Source organism: Phyllopteryx taeniolatus, chromosome 19 (genome assembly GCF_024500385.1).
Source record: "Phyllopteryx taeniolatus isolate TA_2022b chromosome 19, UOR_Ptae_1.2, whole genome shotgun sequence".
In the NCBI taxonomy this organism is placed as follows: Eukaryota; Metazoa; Chordata; class Actinopteri; order Syngnathiformes; family Syngnathidae; genus Phyllopteryx; species Phyllopteryx taeniolatus.
The window spans coordinates 14,933,119-14,952,288 of NC_084520.1; the positions used below are offsets into that span (position 1 = coordinate 14,933,119).

Genomic DNA, 19,170 nt, shown 5'->3' on the forward strand with positions numbered 1-19,170 from the left:
TCAATGACATTATGCAGCTTAAACAGTAATATTGTGCTTTAAAAAGAAATGGGACAACAAAGCAACTGTACTTAAAAGATTCAATTAAAGTGCATTTCACTGGATGTACAAATTGTACAGAAATAAATGTTTTCCAACAAACAATTCTTCAAATTTAAATACCTAAAACTTGAATATAACTGAGCTGTACTTAACAAATGTACTGTGCTGCATTGAAAAACAAAGTTGAAGCCACTTAAAATTATGCACAGTTTGAACATGACCATTGCGCTGAAACATAGGGGGGGGGGGGGGGGGGGGAATGTATTTAATGACTCAATTTAAATGCATTGCACGTTAAATAGAAATTGTACCGCAAGAAATGTTTTAAAACAAACAGTTCTTAAAGATTCAATGCAAATGTTTTGAATTTAAAAGTTAAATACAACTGAACTGAATCTGCCAGCATGTAAACAGCGTGTGCGTGCATGTAGCAGTTAGCTATTAGCTATTGTGTGTGTGTGTGTGTGTGTGTGTGTGTTAGACTGTCAGTACTCATCTTCATCATGCTCCTCCTCCCTCTCATCGTCATCTTCCTCCTCCCAGCATCCTCAGCTGCGACGCGCGCCTCAACGTCATCATCCGGACATGTGACTCCCCCAAGTGGACATTCATCGTCACTGCATTTTTTTCCCCCCCCCCCTTGGTATTTTTATGGATCACTGGGGAAAGCAACAGCAAAATCAATAATCAATACCTAAACAAATTGATTTAATGTTTGAGCAAATATATGACAAATGGATGAATTATTTATTTTTTCTTCGTTTTATTTTTTTTGTATTTCTTGGCCCACCTGCATAAATGACGTCACAGGCCACGGCGACGAGAAACGCACGCGGGAAACAGAAGTAACCCGCAACGCTTCCTTCACCTGCAAAATGTGAGTTCCTAACGATTACAATCATCATTATCATCATCATCATTTTCATCACGTGGAAATGCAGCGTTTGGTTCAAGCTACCAATTGTTTGTGTGTTCTTATCTGTTCAACAATAAACCACGTTGCTCGTTTTCGACCAAAACGTTCATTTTGCAACAACATCATTCTGACGGGCTGTAATCACATTTGGAAGAGTCGAAGTTGCCAAACTGAATTACACAGGCGAATGGAAGGAAGATGTTATGATGATGTTATGGTTGCTCTGCCCAGTCGCAAGTACACGTTCTCGAGCGCCACAATAAGAGTTGAATCAACTCTCAAGCACACAGGAAGAAGGAGAAGCCCTTCACAATAAGAGTTTGTGTAATGCTGCCGAGGGATGGGAGAGTCTCGACTCATCATGGAGGAGCTGCTAGCTCTCTGTCTCCAGCGAATCACAATTGAGGAAAATGCCCTCAACACAGAGCTTGGTGAGTCTGGCCCGTCATGTGTAAAATGCTTAACGTGCAGAAGAATATGCCGGATGAATAACTTGGAGTACAAATGAAACAAAAATCACTTCCATGCTAGTGAATGCCGGTCTTTTGTGCCACTTGCTCCCAGAGTTTATTGAGGTGGTGAAAAACGTCGAGAGCGTCAGGAAGCGATGGCTGCACGCCGAGACGGAGCTGAAGAAGTACAAGGAGCTGCTGGTCAAGTCGGACGTGGCCAAAGCCGGGCTGGAGGTCAAACTCAAGCACGCCCGCAACCAGCTGGACGTGGAGATGAGGAAACGCTACAAGATTGAAGGCGACTATCAGTACCTGGTAAGGAAAACCACACAGCCCCGACCGGGTGCAATTGAACAGTCGTGTTTAGAGTTCGCACTTTAGATCTGGTGATCTAGAGAAACCCAAAAGGTTTTTGGGTTTGAACACTGGGGCGGAACCAGAATTGAAGAAACCGATAAAAGTTTTGCAACCTGCTTCATTCAAAGTTAGGGGGTTGAGATTAACAAGCGTGCTATCGTTTATGTGGACAGCAGAGGCAGATGCAGCTCATGTGCGACATCCTGGTTCACGACAGCAAATCCAGCGCGTGTTTGAACGAGGAGCAAAAATCCCTTTTGGCCGCCTTTGAACACAAAGGTGCCAATAAGACCTTGCACCGCAGCAGCAAACGGTAAAAAAGTCAGCAGTGATGTTGATGATGATGATGATGATGATGATAAGGGCTTGATGTTAACACCCGCCATATGCAGGTGAATTTCAGACGACATGACAAATGTACTACTGTCTTTGTCAGACCCTTTCCCCATTCCCCTGTTGAAGAATGGATTTTGACCGGGATACATTTCTGTCAGCGCCTAACCTCTATTGCCCAACAACAAAATTGTGGCTAGTGAAAATCCTGAGTGGCTCGTAACTCTGGGAAACCATGAGCCACAGTGGCTGGTCTGCAAAAAAAAACAAAACAAAAAAAAGTTAATGTCCATCCCCGATGACAAAAGTAATACCCAGCGCCCGGCCGCTGCATTTAACAAACTCTCCGTGCGTCAGGTTGTCCGCCATCGACGAGTCGTCCTTCTTTTCGCACTCCGACATCAGCTACGATCGGACAGATGACGACATGGTAAGGTCATTGTACACATGAATACAACGGAAGGTTGGTAACTTTGAGCTTTCGTGCTTCCAGGACCTGGACGCAAGTATGCTGAAACCTCTCAGGTCCCGAGCTCGAGAGAGGAGGGTAAGCTAACATTGACTAGCCCGCTGCTAACATTGACTAGCCCATTGTTTCCCAACCTTTAGTGAAACCAAATGGATAAAAGGAAGTGTGAGAATGGAATAATGATAATTGTGTCCCGATTTAACTACGAATGTGTTTGCCCAGTGTGAAATTTGGACTTTTTTTAGTTGACCACAAAGTGATAGGCTGGCACTATCTGTCGCTAGCAAAGATGCGTTGTTTGTAGTAAATAATAACATTTTCGGTCCAACGAACTGAAATTGGATCATTTCCCGCGGAGCCAACCTTTCGACAACATTGCGCATTCACGTGAAGACGTACTTGTGTTTCTTAAGTTGATATTGTTCTGGTTCTGCAGCGTTCGTCGATGGGTGTGACCGTTGCTGCACCGGTAGCAAAGCGAGGGCGAAGCGGGAATATTTCTATTGAGCTGCCGGAGCAAAAAACTGTGGAGAAGGTGAGAAACTTGACAAACACATCGGGGATGCGTGAAAGCAAATAAATAAAATAAATGTCGGGAAATGTCACGAAACAAAATGTCACTACACGAGCAGAGCGAAGAAAGTGTTTGAGACCCAAAAAAAAAGTTTCACTTTTTAGTCGTGCGGGCGTGTTTTCATCTCAGGAGGTGGAGACCACCGTCAAGGCATTAGTGACGACCCCTGACACTGGAGGTCACGTTCACACGGTGGTCGGAATCACGCAGGAGACGCCTGAAGACCTCACACAGGAATTTGCTGTTCCTGACAGTGCCAGAGGTTGTTGGGCAAAAAGTGTTATTTATCAACTTCCTCATTGACTTCATAGTAAAAGCATGAATATAGTTTATAATAGTTTTTTTTTTTTTTTTTTTTGAGCCGCAGATCAAACCTCTGTGTGGTTTCCGTGTGATCCCGATGAAGCTCAAGTGCGGACGGAAAAATGTCAGAAACATGTCTTTCTGTCTAAAACGGTGAGAGACTCCTTTTGGTTTCCTGCTTGAAAGTTCTACCGTAAACTTCCTGCTCCTTTGCCAGGTGATCCGGCCCGAGATGTGTTTGCCTTGCGGGAAGAGGATCCGCTTTGGCAAGGTGGCTCTCAAGTGCAGGAACTGCCGCATCGTTTCTCATCCTGAGTGCAAACAGAAATGTGCGGAGACGTGCGCATCCAGGGCGGCCGGAGCCGCAGGAAGTGCAGAGCAGATGGTAGCGAGCTTTCAGGCGTTTTGCAAAAAGTTAGGAATGGCGGCCGTTGCGTTCATGTCTCTGCTCATCAGGCCTCACTGGAGGATTTTGCTCCTACGACCCATCCAAGGATTCCCGCGCTCATCGTTGCGTGTGTGAAGGAGATCGAGAGGCGGGGCTTACAGGAGGTGAGCTCGCCGCTGGCGATCAGCCGGAGTCCCGGAAAAGTCCAGACTTTTCTTTCCGCTTTCAGCGAGGCCTCTACAGAGTTCCCGGTGGCGAGCGTCAGGTCAAGGAATTGCGCGATCGCTTCCTGGGTGGGAAAAAAACGCAGTTACAACTGAGTAGCGTTTCGGACATCCACGTGGTTTGCGGCTTCCTCAAAGACTTCCTGAGGAAGCTGAAGAACCTCTGGTCACATTCAAACTCCACCGCAACTTCATGGCGGCTTCGGGTACGATAAAGGCTTCCTCCGATCGCCGCGGTGTTGTTTCACGCCGTCACGTCCTAACTTTGTTGCCAGAGATGAGCGACGAGCAGAAGAGTTCAGCCACCGTGATCCGGGCCGTCGCAGAGCTGCCCAAGCCCCACAGAGACACGCTGGCCTTCCTCATGCTTCATTTCCACAAGTAATTTGTCCGTTTTATCAATATTGACACACTTTTCAGCAGACGTGTTCAGAATATGGATGCAGTTGGAGGAAAAGTATGCAAACCCTTTTGGAATGTCTTCCATTGCTGCATGATTTATTCATGTTTGATCTTCATGCAAATCACAAGAATAAACACTCTGCTTAAACTAATACGGCTAAGGACGACCGTGGCTCACTTGGTAGAGGTCGGCAGTTCGAATCCCGGCTTTGACTGTCGTACCCAGACAAGCGTCTTGTCTTCCAAATGCGCATCATGTAGGAAGTTGTACACACGATCGAGTTGTACATTAATCCTTAATGTATCGAGGATTAATAACGTAAACGATGCCTGCCAGCATTGAACCACAGGAGCAGAAAAAAACAAATGTGTCCTCATGTTTCAGAGTGATGCAAAGTCCACAGTGTCAGATGGACCAGAATAATCTTTCCCGGGTTTTTGGACCAACCCTGGTGGGACACGGACTGGCGGAACCGTCGCCATCAACAATCATGCGCGACACCAATACTCAGCCGAAGGTGAGGAGCTTTTCAACCCATTCGATGTACAGTAGACACACTTGCCATGTCATTAAAGTACGTCCACATTCTTTGTCAGGTCGTTTTTCGCTTCTTGTCGCTCCCCGAAGACTACTGGAGGCGTGTGCTCAGCGTCCACGCAGTCTCCTCTTCGCATAAAAGCAGCAACCAGGGTCAAGGACCGGGAGGTCTGACTTGACACTCGTCCATCATGTGGCCTCTTCTGACACCATTTTGAATTCTTTACTCAGAAATTACTTGCGTGGCACGGGCAAAGTATACATTGAAGTTTTCTGACTATCTTCACGTTGGTCCCTTTTAGCTCATTTCTTTGATCCGCTAACGTCTCCCGAGCTGAGCAGTTACCAGGGCGTGCCCGCCAGGGCGTTCGTTCAAAGTCGCACTAAGAACGTGGGGAGGTAAGATGAAGGAAGCGCCACTTGATGACGTCGCAAGACTGATTCCGATGCTTTTATTGTCCGATTGTCATGTTTTTTTTATTTCGAAAAATGAATGCTTCCTTCAGCAGTGGGTGCGCCGAGCCGGGTAGGAGGTTCTTCACGTCACCCAGCTGACACAATGTTCATCCAGCTTAGTAACAAGTATTATTTCAGAAATTTTTTGTAAGAAATAAAAATACATTGAAATGTTAAACTGGCTGAGCATTTTCATGTCGTAGGGAAATGAGTTTACTTTCTACACAACAAAAACACGTGAGCCTCAAGTCTTTATCAACAAAGAATATTAATTTTTTTTCAACATCTTAAAATGTTACTTTTTGTGTGTGAATTTTGTGAGGTGGAGTTTTGTGTAGGGCGCAGTAGATGTGTGTGGCATGTAGAAAAAGGAAGATGGGGAAAAGCAACAATATATCCACTTAATGGTAACTTACATGAGCCCATAAAATACAGCACTGAAAATAATTCTTTCGGATTTAAATGTTAATTTTGCTTGTTATAAGACAACCATCCATGAACAGCAATGATTTAGTCTCTCGTTCCCGACATCAAATCAAATTGCCCAATCTCGATAAGCTAAATTTATCCCACCAGTCACTAATGTAAACACTCACTTGCCAATTTATTAAGTACACATGAACTCACGCATGCCAAGTCAGCTGAGGTTGACTGTTAATGCTCATTAACAATCAGCTGAAGAATTCCATTTAAAAAAAAATTTTTTAAAGCTCACGACTGTTGCGTTCCACTGCACCCATCTGATGTACATGTACACAATGGTGCCTTGAGATACGAGTTTAATTTGTTACATCACAGTCATACAGCAGACATTTGGAAACAGCAGTCTGTAATATACTTTTTAAAACAGTGTTAATAACATATGTAAAGAATTAACAATTTGTGCATCATGAATTCATTACGACTCCTGGTGTGCAAGACTTGGCCACCGGAGGGCAGTATAATAAGTCACGAAGACAAATTTTTTACTGCTGTAAATGACTCAAGTGTAGTAATATTAGTCCTTTTTTTGCAGAGATTTATATTGTGTTTAAGCATTAAAGTTTTTGCCACATTTTTTTTGGCTTTAATTCAACGGACATTGCGCTGCTCCTTCATGTCTATGCCTTGACCAGTTGGGGGCAGTATTGTAGAGACATACGGCTTATAAATGGAGTCGCACACTCCTCAGTAAGCCACAGTATTAGTTGTTCTTCGCAGAGGATAAATACATGCCTGTGATATTTTCTGTATTATCTTGTCTACGTGTTGATGCACCATTTGTGTTCAAATATCCGTTCCTTATGACATTGCGACGATTGATGCTTATCTGTTAGCCCTATTATGGTGTTTTGCATTGTGTGCTAGCATTAAGCTAGCTGGAGGCAAAGTTGTGTGGTAGTTTTAAATGGTTGTTTAGTTTGACAGTAAACGTCAAATGGTCATTAAACAGCTTGAAGCCTCCTTTTTGAAGAATTGTTTACTACCTGCTCTTATCTTGAAAATCTTGTTAAGTCGGGTCACTTGCATCTTAAGGCACCACTGTACATGTATAATCCTAAATTGTCACGGAACATTCAGCAACCATCCAATTGTGCGTGACCACAAAAACCACACATTGCGGCCATTGTTCAGTCTCAAAACAGAAAGGCATGAGCCGAATTCCAATTGTTCGGTCTCAAAACAGAAAAGCATGAGCCGAATTCCAAACTCAATACATTGACGTGTGGATCCCTAAGACCGTCGTCTCACTGACCTGGAGACTAGTTGGCGACTCGCGCCTCCTGATGACTAGCCGGGTCGCCAAGGAGTCGCGGCAATATCGAACTGATGACTCACTCTGCCAGTGAGCCAGTCCCTTAAGTGCACATATGGAGGGGGCGGGCGCAAGCATGTTGGCATTTTGAGGGTGTGTGCGCGCCATTCTGAAGGGACCGTTGCAGCAATGAAATCCATACAAAAGCCATCAAGAAATTTCTTAAAACACTTAAAATACAAATTTTGCTTTAAATATCATAATATATAACACTCTTTCAGAAACGCTTCTGATTCTTTTCAATTTGTCGTCACGCTAAAAAGGCAATCCAGGTGAATAAAAGACTTCCATTTCATGATCACATCCCACTCTAGGAAAAACAACAACAACAACAAAAGCACCAAAAATAAAATTAAGGGAGCAGGTGATAGAATTAAGAAAAAAAAAAGATGAACAACAGCAGCAAAGGAGACAACAGAGGCACAAAATAAAAGAAAAATCTCAGTCAGCTAAAATGACCTTCAAACATAACCTCCCCCCCATTTTTTCTCGAACAATCCACAGGACTGGGGGGGGGGGGGGCACCACTCTCCCACTTTTGGCACAGATGCACCCAGACACTTTCAAGGGGATTTTGGCACCACCTATCGAAGGGAAGCTCAAACTGCATATTGGGCTTAAAAAAATACAAAATCAAAAAGTGGATTCTTAAATATTCAAACGTTTCACTTTCACTCTGTTTTCCCACATATGGACAATAAGGCAAATGCAAATAGAAAGAAAAATAAAATGTCAAATAAATACCAATAATAAAACAATGTAAACGGTTCTGCCTGATGGAAGGTGTCATGCAGGTCACGTGGGAGGCGGGTCTACTTCTATGTCGGTGTGTCCGGTGGCCATGATTGGAGAGTTGCGGCGGTGTCGGACGACGGGGCTCAGCTCCTACTCGACTTTGACGCCCAGCTTTTCTGTGTTCAGCAAGTAGAGGCTGTCGTCTATCAGGAAACTGCAAGCGCCAGTAGACACCAGTTTAGAATTTGAGAGACAACATTATCTCCTCTTTCGTTTTTTTATTTTTGTATACCAAACATGTTATTTTTCCTACTAGTATGCTATAGGACAAAGAGTGTACAAGTACTAAGTGCTCAATGTCAATTCACTCTACAAGTAGAATGACTGTCTTTCAACGTGTAACTTTTTTTTTTCAATACTATGTGACATTTTTGCACACTAGTAGCACAACTACATTAATAGTGAGGCAAAATTGTGCACTAATTGACATCTGTGCGCTACTAATACAACTGGTTTAGCGCTAAATGTCCAATTTTATAAATAGCGACCTTGTACGGACCTCTTCGCGAAAGGATTAACAATAGTTTACTCAGGTTTAATTGCATACTAGTTAGTCAAAAGTGGCACGAGTAGTGGATAAAAACTTTACTAGTATGACAGTTTTTCTGTTAGTGTGCCAAAGTTGTCCTACTCGTGAGGACAAATAGTGTACTAGTACATGGACATCTTACTAGTGAGGGAAACCTATCAGTGGAAATGTTGGTGCTACTCGTAAGGTCCAGGAGGCTACTAGTGCGTGACACATGCCTACTAGTTGGGTCTAGTAGTGTTACACCACAATAGGTTACTAATGTTTACTTACGTACTAGTAGGCCCAAAGTGGCACTAGTAGTGGAAAAAGCATGCACTAGTCCATGGATACCGAGCTGGATATTGAGGCTATCAAATAAATTAAAGTATCTGCTCTGAATTCCTTTTTGTGAACATGACCTTGTAAGGTAAATACATTTACAAACACATTCGGTCTGTAAGAAAAACAAAATATTTCTGAGACAAGTTGAGGGCGAAAGAGGAGACGAGCGAGCGGCCCCACCTGTAGAAAAGGAAGTGCACGGGGATGGTGCTCAGGTGCCAAATGGCGTGCGCGTCCAGGACCCAAAGCAGAGGCGGGAAGTCCAGCAGCTCCAGCAGGGCCAGGCCGTGAAGCAGCACGACCACCAGGCCGCACTTCCACCAGTACGGCAGCGTCCGCCGGTTCCTCCAGCACCAGCACAGCCACCACAGCAGGTTCACCATGCCTTGAAATGATAGGAAAAGAAAAACAAAAGTCTCGAGCAGAAACAAGCCTTTGGCAGGCCAGGGGGCCATCCATCAAGCATCGTTTGATCATATTTGGCTGTAGAATTCGGAACGGCCACCCCGGCGTACGTCGCACCGAAGGAGGTGTTAGCAGCCATGTTGTAGCCGTAGTCGAAGCTGACAAAGGTCAGGTAGGACACGTGTGACGTGAAGGCCAAGATGAGCAGCACCCCCACGATGCTGGACACCCCCGGGTGCCTCAGGCCCAACGTTCTGCCACACACGAACAAACGGGGGAAACATGAGAGAAAAATCTGTGTGACGATCTGCAACAGGATTGACCAACTTTCACCGAGCCGAGCCACACCGTTGAATTCCCGTATGTCCGAATATGGTCAATTTCGTATTTTTTCCCACAAATCGATACTATTGTGATTTTTACACAATACAGCGGACCCCGCACAGTCATGGTTCAGCACCGGCGGATTCACCAGTTTGCAGATTTTTTGGGGGGAGGGCTGGGACCAATCACCAAAATGCTTATTGCCATTTTATTTCCACTTATTCAAAGATTTTGGGGGGTTTAAAGAAAATTATTATCAGTTTTTTTTCCCCAATGCAATATTATGGCCGTCAATTATGAGCGGATTTTCACTATTGGCGGTCCAGACCGGTCCCTGTTCCCCGCCAATAGCAGGGTTTCACTGTATTAACCAATTTAATGTGGTGAAAACAGCTGGAGAACAAATCTATTGACGCTCTTGAACGCTCAAAATGTCTGAGACGTTAGAAGGACACTCGTCAGCCTCGCAGTTAAGTTTGCATGCACATCAATAAATAATCAAATTAATAAATGACCATGTAATAAACTAGCAATTTTTTTAGCATATTAAATAAGCAATTTAACATAGTAATTTTGGGGTGATGATGTGTTGATGCGAGTGTGCAACGGTATATGGTGGCAGTACACGCTATAATAAATAACTTAAACAAAGTGCTGTATTATACAAGCTCTTTCTACACTTAAAAATTCAACTTAAAGCAGCCTCTGTATAGTTAATATAGGTTTCGCAATGATCACAGTTGGACTCCAGAGAGAATGAATTCATTTTACATTATTTCCTGGAATGTTGGCAATTACCTGACGCAGCATAAGTAAATGGAGTAGAGAATGACTGCAGTGGCACAGAAATAGTCCATTTTCTGCAAGAGTTAAAAAAAAAAGTGAGATCAAGAGCAAGAGACATGCTTCGCTGCTGGGAAGCTTATTAGTAGTTGGCATTAGGACCTTACTCATTGGCTAAGCTGCTAAGTGAATTAAGCAGCAAAACACCTCTTACAATTGGAGCTTTGGAAAAAAAAGTCCCTTGACATCTATTTTCCTCATTGATATGAAGGAAGTGAAATGCCATTAGTCTGCTCGCAACAGAAGGACAATTAGCAAGGTCCGCTAACACATGATGCGAAACGCCATAGACGGGCTAACAAAACCAGCAATGATATCGAGCAACTGATATTTACAGGCTAAGGGCTGCAGCAACACCAATAGACAAGACAGTATGACAACAATCACATATTTTTTATCCTACGCGAAAAACAACTAATATTACTGCATCTTACTGAGCTGTCTTCTTCAAGTGTTTATTGTATTCACATATTTATTCTACTGCGCCTAGTGGCCAAGTTGCGCACCCCAGAACGAGCCGCACAATGCCCATTGAATTATCATGATGTGCAAACTCTTTCATTCTTTACATTCTATTTAATGATGTTATTACCGTATGTTTTTTTTTAAATAAAGTACAATACTTTACAGTGCTCATTTTTGTATTTAAAAAGACGTTACGTTTCTTTGTTGGTGTTTTGAGGGGGCCTGGAACGGATTAATGGCATTTCCAGTCATTTTAATGAGGGAATATGATCTGAGCTACAAGAGTTCTAAGCTACGATCGAGATCACGGAACACATTAAACTCGTCATTCAAGACACCAATTGTATCGTGTTTCGTGAAAGCCTTATCACATTACCTCAGTGAGGATTGTGTCCCGGGTATGGAACACCGTGGACCAGAACCAAGCATTGAGTGACACCTGCAGAAACACACCCACCATCTTAAGTTATTAAAAGTTCTGCTTCTCTGCGTCATTTTGTCCGACAGCGTCAAGTTGCGAGACCAGAGAGAAGGCGTTGATGGTGTTGAACATGGGGCTCTGGCGTGGCACGGTGCTCCGGTAGCGCAGCAGCATGAGAAGGCACGCCAGGCCGTTGAGGAGCGAGGCCAGGGCGGACGCCGGCTCCTCGAAGCACAGGAAGCGTGTAAACGGCCACTAAGACGCACGCACGTGACACAAGAAATGTTTATTGATGTCAACACTAGACAAATTGTGCCTGTGTTCAAGATCATTTCATCACTTTTTTTTTGTTTTTGTTTTTGAGGTGCATTGTGGGATACATTGAGGCGATAACCTATAAGCTACAAAATGGCAAACTTGACTACATACGGTTACTATAAAGCAGCAGTAATTTGGGAACACATCCTGTGATACTTCATCAAGAAAGAGATTTTGAACCTTGCCGTGGAACTGCGGGATTCTGTAGCCTTCAGCCTGGTAAACGCCCACCGTGGTCCACATGCACTCATAGCGGCAATCATCGCGGCAAGTCCAACCTGGAGCACAAACGGGAACAGCCGTTCAGGGAAGGATTGAATTTTAAAGTCAAACCCTTTATTGACAGTTGAATAAATGAATAAATAAGTAGTGAAAAACACACAACAAAGGTCGTATTTACATTTCATGACGTCTGATCTCTCGCAAACGATTTTTTAAATGAAGAAATTACATATATTTTTAGGTTTAAAAAAAAATAAGCACTTTAAAAATGTAAAAAAAATACTTTTCGAAATTGTTTTTCACTTTTTTGTTTTGTTTTCAAAGGAAATCGCTGTTTGTGTGTAATACCTCAATGCTGTTTTGCCGCCATCCTGATTCCAAGGAACTATGTTGAAGTGAGTGGAAGAGCTTCATTTCGTTGGGGCATGGCGTTGTGTAATAGAAAAAAAGTCTTTTTTTTGCCGTCTTCTGGCATTCGTAGGCAATTTTAAATAAACCTTTTTCGGGTCGGCAGCTTTTTTCCCCTGATATTTATTATTATGCTCTTTTTAAAATGAGTTCATTTTCAATAGCACTAGCAGTGTGCCCTGAGAGTTTTCAAATGTAAAATATGTGCGTCTGCTCAATTTAGGCTCCTGTGCTGCCTAAGGTACGACAAATGTTTAATAACAAAAGATCAAGGCCCACTTTATTATTTTCCCCTCTTAGCCTCTCAATAAGCATCATTCTGGAATGTAGCAACTGGAATTAATCACCCCATCCCGGGAACGTACCTAACAATCGATAGAGCAGAATCCCAATAACGGTGATGAAACCAATGAAACCTTCGCGACACCTTGCAAGACAAGAAAAACCTGCTTTCAACTTGTTCCAGCGACACCATTAGGCCATGCAGTTTCAAGTTTAGCTGACAGCTCAAATTTAGTCATAGTATATAGTAAAATGCTGCAGATAATTATAATTGCATTGAAAAAAAAATAATTACGTATTTTGTATTCTGATTTTTTTAAGGCAAAAATTATTGAATGAGCGGGGATAAGCGTTTTCAGGTTTGTTCCCACCTGAAATTTTTTTGGGACAAAAAAAATATTTAAAAAATGGAGCCAAGGTATTCATGTATTCCATGTTTCTTGGCATTTGCATTATTTTCCTTACCAATACTGTTGACTACTGACACATTTTGCAGTTTTCGTCCTCAATTTCAAAATTTTCTTATTGACCAAGTACAAATGTTACAAATAGCGGATATTTCCCAAAATTTACAGTTGACAAACGATACTCAAAAAAAACAAAAAAAAACATCAAACACGAGTAAGATATTCTTTCAAATCCCCTATAATAATCACAATTATGTATTTTGCTGTGATTCTGGCAAATGTAATTTGGCCTGGTTGCTCTTGATGTTAAAAGAGTCGTGACTAACTTTCATAAAAGATGATACTTAATATCACTGAAATCGTCTTTAAAAAGGATCTGTCTGACCCTGGCTCGTCTCATGTAAATCAATTCATCTTTGAAAATTTCACACACATACATAATAATGTCCTGCAACCTTTTTTTTTTTTTTTTTTGGACACATCTTGTTTATGATCGATCTATCCAATGGGTTGAAAAGGACACAATCAGACAAAAAAAATATAAAAATACAAATATAAAATCAAATTCCCACATTTTTTTTTTTTGTCAGACAAATTCATTACACTATACAGAAAAGGAAGACTAATTGTCAGTATAGAGCCAGAAGGTTATTTGAGCTGGAGCCTTTTCAAATGAGCAAGTTACATAAAAAAAAAAACAATAATAATAATAATTTTAAAAAAATGATAATAAAACGACACAAGAAGAAGAAAATGGACATCTCACCTGTGAGTGCCATGTACTGCGACTGGCCTGTCTGGTATCGCCGTAGCCGAGCTCCGGTGCAGTTGCTTTGAACACACTGCTTGACGCAGTCCCTGTACACCGGCTCTCGGTCGCCCTGGGAGCCCTCCGCGGCAGGTCGCCGACATCAGGAGCACGACGACGACCACCGAAGCCGCTCTGACAGATGTGCGTGGGGGGGACAGCGGCGAGGCCATGTTGGCGGCTGGCGGCGGTGGGGTCTTGGCCCGGCGGCGGCGGAGGCACTCACGAAGGCACGGCGACGCGACGGCGGCAACGGGAGGTTCGGGAGCCCGCGGTCCACATTATCGAGGTGCCATTTGTGACTGCGTGTGTGGGGACAAAGTGGCCTTTGACGCGACGACAGCGGTACCAGTTGATCGGAGCGGCCTTTGAAAACACGTCAAAAAACACGCAGAACTCTCACTTCTGGTCGTCGATTTCCAAAGTAAATGTTTACAGTATGGTGTTGTGTACGTTTTGGCAAACTAGTTCATCAATAATCTATATAAAAAAATATAAATACCCGATATATACATGTAATCATAGTGATTTACCCTACAGACGTTTTTAAAACGCTGATAAGCGGCGTTTTTATATTATTTTGAAGGCACAATGCGTTTTGCTTCTGATACTTTACTTCCTGTCTAAACGTCACGTGACTCAATGCCGGACAACACCGATACTGGTCACTCCAAGAAAATGAAGTTGACATTAGTTTAAGCAATTACACAATTAAGCATTTACTGCCTCAGAATATGAAGTTGAATTTCATTTAATTTAAGTAAATAAATAAAATTGTTATCACAATGTAAGGGATTTCATTGCTGGAGTCTTACAATAAATAAATTACTGTAATGTCATATATTTAATGTAACAAATTACTGTAATCCAGTTTATTTGAGTTAATTTGACAAGGTAAAGTCAACGTATTATATTGGACAGTGTTTCTAATAAAGTGGTTATCTTTTATTTAGCTGTATCATGTGTGGTGGGGGAAATATTATCAAGTCCCAGTATGATGCAAGTACATTACTAGACATATTGTTAAAGCTGTACTTATGTATATTTTTTTCTGCAAAACTGAGAATGTTGTTGTGTGTATGATTAGATTGTGCTTATTGTATTTCATTGCATCCCTCAAATTAAACAAACGAACAAAGAAAAAAGACACAATATGGTGTGAAAGACAGTGAGCTTTTATTTGTACTTCTTTCTTTGTTACAGCGGAGACACAGGCAGTCACAACAACAGGTTGGAAACAGCAGCAAGGGTGGAGAGGAAGAAAGAGGTCAGTTTTACTTTTTCTTCTTTCCTTCCTGCCCCTTCGTCATCTTTCGGGCATCTCTGTCGTCCCTGCAGCTTGACCTGTCCTTACGGGAGAAAGACTGGGGGCGGAGGGCTGACTATTTTAGTGCAAGACCCCCACTCTTCCTCCACAAAATAACGACACCTCCACTGAAAATCCAAGCGAGGTTGAGACTAACAGACCAAGTGGGTCAGACTGCTTACTTGTTTCAAGTAAGTGGCTGTGCACGCATCACATTCTGTAGGAGCACCGGACTGCGAACGCGTAATGTAGGTGTGATGCACGCACTGCTGGCCTTAACTCGCAAATATGAACACAATGGACGGTAAAGCGGCGGGGACAGCGATGTAGCGAGATTATTATGTTTTGACGATTTGCAAATAATCCCACGTTGGTGCTCACACACAAACACCACCGAAGCCTTCAGGTCCTCTCACTGTGAGTGTCTCGATAAAGGAGACAAGTCTTTTCCCAAGTGAGCTGGCAAGCGGAACTGAGCGGGCCGGGGAGGTGCGTGAGGACGGTTCGGTAAGGTTCGGCGCGGAAGTGAGGTGGAGGGTTTTTTTTTTGTTTTTTTTTTTTTTGTTTTGTTGTGAGGCAGGTTTATTCTTCCTTGTCCTCTCCGTGTGTGATGACGTAGCAGATGTTCTTGTAGTCCACGTTGCCAGCCACATCAGGGGGGAAAGCGGCCCACAGGTTGGTCATCTGGACGACAGATGGAACAGGTTGATAATATTGTTAAATGAATAACAGTGATTCTAAAACTTCTTACTCCACCATCATGACTAACAATTCAAATATTCATCAAAAACAAGACAGAGGTTGTATTCCGAAAGAGTACAGTGGTGCCTTGACTTAGAAGTCAACACACGTATGTCAAATCGTGTTTCCCTATTGAGAGTAATTAAAATGTCATTAATCCGTTCCAGCGCCATCCCCCACCCAAAAAAAAAAAAAAAAAAAACATAAGCAAAATATTTTGTAATGTGTTGCTTTTAGTAAGAAAAATAGCACTCCATAGCATTGTACTTTATAAAAACACACAGAAATCCAATAATTAAATGGAGTGTAAAGTAATTGAACCGTTCTAACCACATTTATTGCTTCAGTTCAATGGAAATTGTGCTGCTCCTTCTCTAGTCCAGGCGCCTTGGCCACCTGGGGGCAGTATAATACTGACATACGGATATGCTGTACTTGGAGCTGGTCTCTGATTCTCAGGAAGTTTAGCTTCTCTGAGGATAAAGAATATATATGCCTGTAAGTATTATGATATCTGTCTTCATGTGTTGCTCTGCCGTTTATGTTCAAATTATTATTATTTTTATTATTATTATTAAATATCCATTGCTTAAGGGGCTCTAAACGCCTCAAAAGCGATGCTATTCGTTAGACCATCTATGGCATTTTAAATGCTGCGTTAAAATTAAGATAGCAGGCCTTCATTAGACAAACAGAAACATGAAGTTCTTTGTAGCTCAGTGGTTAGTGTACTGGTCTTGTAAAGCTGGAGTTGTGAGTTCAATTCTCAGCTGGGCCTTTTTCCAGGTGAAAAAATAACTATAAAGAAATTCAAGAACTACAGAAGTTGTACAATCTGGAGTACAAATTCTTTTTTTTTTTTTGGAGAAAAAATAGGCCTCAAGTCATTAAAAAAAATAATAAAAAAATTTAACTGCTTAGCATATGTTTGACCAACAGTATATTGGACTGGTTTTAGCATGTTTCAGTCCGCCCCTTGCATTTGTCTGTACAGAGGCCTCGGTGGAAAAAGACCCTTGAGCCGCTAATAGTATAATGCGTTGATAATAACGACTGTGCTCGTGCTCACCTCCTCAGCGGTGAACCTGTCGCACTGGGTGGTCAGGAGCTCCTCAAGGCTAGAGAAGGAAAGCGGACGCAAATGAACATTTCAATATCCGTTTGTTGATTCAAGACGACGGAATGATTGAAATTGGAAACTCCCGAGATCTTACAATTCCTTCTTGATGGAGCCGGTGGCCTCGGGGTCCAGGACTTTGAAAGCGCTCACGATGACATCCTCGGGATCGGCGCCTATATGAGGGAAATCCAGTTACTCGAGAGTATTTAATTCACAAATGCTCATAACGGTGTCCATTCATTTCAAATGGTAGTTTGTCTTTTCATGCCATGCAATTGACTGGTGACCAATCCAAAGTGTACCCTGCTTCTCTCGCCAAAAATCAGCATAGGTCAACGGTGTCTAAACTTTTTTTTTCTCTTCAAAAGGACTGCGTACAGAAAAATCAAAGGATGCAAGAGCCACTTTCTAAACATTTCAAGTATTTAATTGATAGGAAAATGTATGTTGTGATTGTTTTTTTGTTTACTTTAAATAAAGATGTAATGAATGTAAGCTATGAAACGGACCCTTCAGCTTCTCGCCGAACATGGTGAGGAAGACGGTGAAGTTGATGGGGCCGCTGGCCTCCTTCACCATGGCCTCCAGCTCCTCATTCTTCACGTTCAGTTGGCCCATGGTGGCCAGCACGTCCCTCAGGTCATCCTTGCTGATGATTCCGTCTCTGTTCTGGTCGATGATTGTGAAAGCCTGCCGACACATGACATGCGTGTCAAAAACACGGTATCCTAATCACGCGTATGACCGTGGCTTGCCAACGTCAACTTGTAAATGTTGCTCGTCTCGCTTTGCCCACACACACACACACACACACACAAACACAGTGAAACCATAAATGACATCGGAAACCGTTCGGGACTTGGCAGCAGGTCGGCCACTTGTCTTCCCGAGGTGGTAAAATGGTCTCGGAATGCCAGACAAGCCCATTGCAACATTCAGGCATTCGGTATCGATTACAGCTATCGCCCACAGTGTGCCCGTACCCCGTCCCCTTTTTGCGTCTTGTGACTATTCTCTTCCTCGCTGCAATGTTCCATCACCTCAGAGGCCTTCAAGGGGGTCCGTTTAGAGGAGGGTTTGAGGGTCAAGAACCAGAATGGGTTCTATTTTTATGTCAGATGTTTTATTAATCATTCAGGCACACACTTTCTTGGCAAATTGGTCTTGTTCATTAGATTATGAATAAAGGCTATCCCTAAAAATGGAGACAGTTCTTTAATTTGGGTGTTTGGGCGCATTGAATTACCATGATTCACAAAGTGTTTCAATCTTTACATTCTTTTTTTTCATCACTGTCTCTACTTGCATCCACGTTACTGTTATCCAGTCATTTAAATTTGACTGTTCCTGCTTCCATTGACTGCTAATCCCATCAGCTGTTGGGCAGCATTCTAGTGGGGTCACATAGGAGGCTACCGGAGAGGGGGGTCGCTGGCAGTCACGCCCCCCACCCTCCCGAGTCATCAGTTCGACATGCGTCGTTCAAATGATGCCGTTTTGACGTGCGATGGGGAGGTTACCTCCTTGTACTCCTGGATCTGGCTCTGCTCAAACATGGAGAACACGTTGGAGGATCCGCCCTCACCCTGCTGCTGCCTCCTCTTGGCCTTCTTGGGTGCCTAGGATGCGAACGTAAAATACATTGGATTCAGGTTTATCGTCACCATACATGTCACAAGTACAAGGCACTGGAATTCAGATTGCATCTTAATCAGAAGTGCATGGACAGTAATTGAATAGCATATACACTAGATACAGTGAGGCTATACGGGCTATGACTGTGATCATTAGTAATGTCATACTAATGCAAAAAAAAAAAAAAAAAGTAATTAAAAGTTTAGCATTAGAAATCCAAATCCAAAGATTTTATTGGTAATTCCCAACATGCAGTCAATGATGGGAAGAGAAATTGCGTTCCAAAACTTAAGACAAAAACTCACCATCTCTCAAGTTTGTTGGGTTGCTGTTGTTGGTCAAGAAGAGAAGCCTACGCCAAGCCGATGTGACTGACATGTAAGCAACGGGCCCCCGCAGGGCCTTATATACCAGCCTGTGGGGGGCTAACTTTAGCCGCACCATCGGGTTTGGCAGGAAAACAGAGCTAATGGAAAAGTAAGAGAAAAAGGGGCGGAGCGAGGAAGTGGCGAGGCCCGTATCGGATAAACCCACGTTCCAAAATAGGCATCAGGAGTCTTGGAATGAG

At 42.9% G+C, this 19,170-nt stretch overlaps 3 protein-coding genes across 3 annotated transcripts; 1 reads left to right on the top strand and 2 right to left on the bottom strand.

Moving 5' to 3' along the window:
* Nucleotides 1-790: 790 nt before the first annotated feature.
* On the top strand, nt 791-5,632 carry si:ch1073-416j23.1 (rac GTPase-activating protein 1). Its single transcript, XM_061756205.1, is given in 18 exon segments — nt 791-919; nt 1,242-1,389; nt 1,523-1,725; nt 1,941-2,080; nt 2,458-2,530; nt 2,594-2,647; nt 3,006-3,104; nt 3,273-3,405; nt 3,511-3,599; nt 3,664-3,831; nt 3,903-3,998; nt 4,064-4,211; nt 4,214-4,264; nt 4,334-4,439; nt 4,846-4,978; nt 5,058-5,166; nt 5,301-5,397; nt 5,505-5,632. Coding segments are annotated over 17 exon segments (1,839 nt in total). The 5' UTR covers nt 791-919; nt 1,242-1,298; the 3' UTR covers nt 5,554-5,632.
* Nucleotides 5,633-6,039: 407 nt separating this feature from the next.
* pgap3 (post-GPI attachment to proteins phospholipase 3) lies at nt 6,040-14,214 on the bottom strand. Its single transcript, XM_061756206.1, is given in 9 exon segments — nt 6,040-8,198; nt 9,078-9,282; nt 9,420-9,556; nt 10,425-10,486; nt 11,311-11,373; nt 11,458-11,610; nt 11,854-11,951; nt 13,759-13,891; nt 13,893-14,214. Coding segments are annotated over 9 exon segments (996 nt in total). The 5' UTR covers nt 13,974-14,214; the 3' UTR covers nt 6,040-8,134.
* A 740-nt stretch (nt 14,215-14,954) lies between these two features.
* mylpfb (myosin light chain, phosphorylatable, fast skeletal muscle b) lies at nt 14,955-19,063 on the bottom strand. The gene is made up of 6 exons (XM_061757369.1): nt 18,908-19,063; nt 18,488-18,586; nt 17,477-17,657; nt 17,062-17,140; nt 16,917-16,965; nt 14,955-15,790 (listed from the first exon to the last, which is right to left on the bottom strand). The coding sequence occupies exons 1-6, from the start codon at nt 18,908-18,910 to the stop codon at nt 15,689-15,691; spliced, it is 513 nt and encodes a 170-aa protein (XP_061613353.1). The 5' UTR covers nt 18,911-19,063; the 3' UTR covers nt 14,955-15,688.
* Between the last annotated feature and the right edge of the window lie 107 nt (nt 19,064-19,170).

Coding starts and splice junctions, on each gene's coding strand:
- mylpfb (XM_061757369.1), bottom strand. Junction 17,658..18,487: donor AGATCCAGGAGTACAAGGAG/GTAACCTCCCCA, acceptor ATGTGTCGGCAG/GCTTTCACAATCATCGACCA. Junction 16,966..17,061: donor GGCTCCATCAAGAAGGAATT/GTAAGATCTCGG, acceptor TTCCTTCTCTAG/CCTTGAGGAGCTCCTGACCA.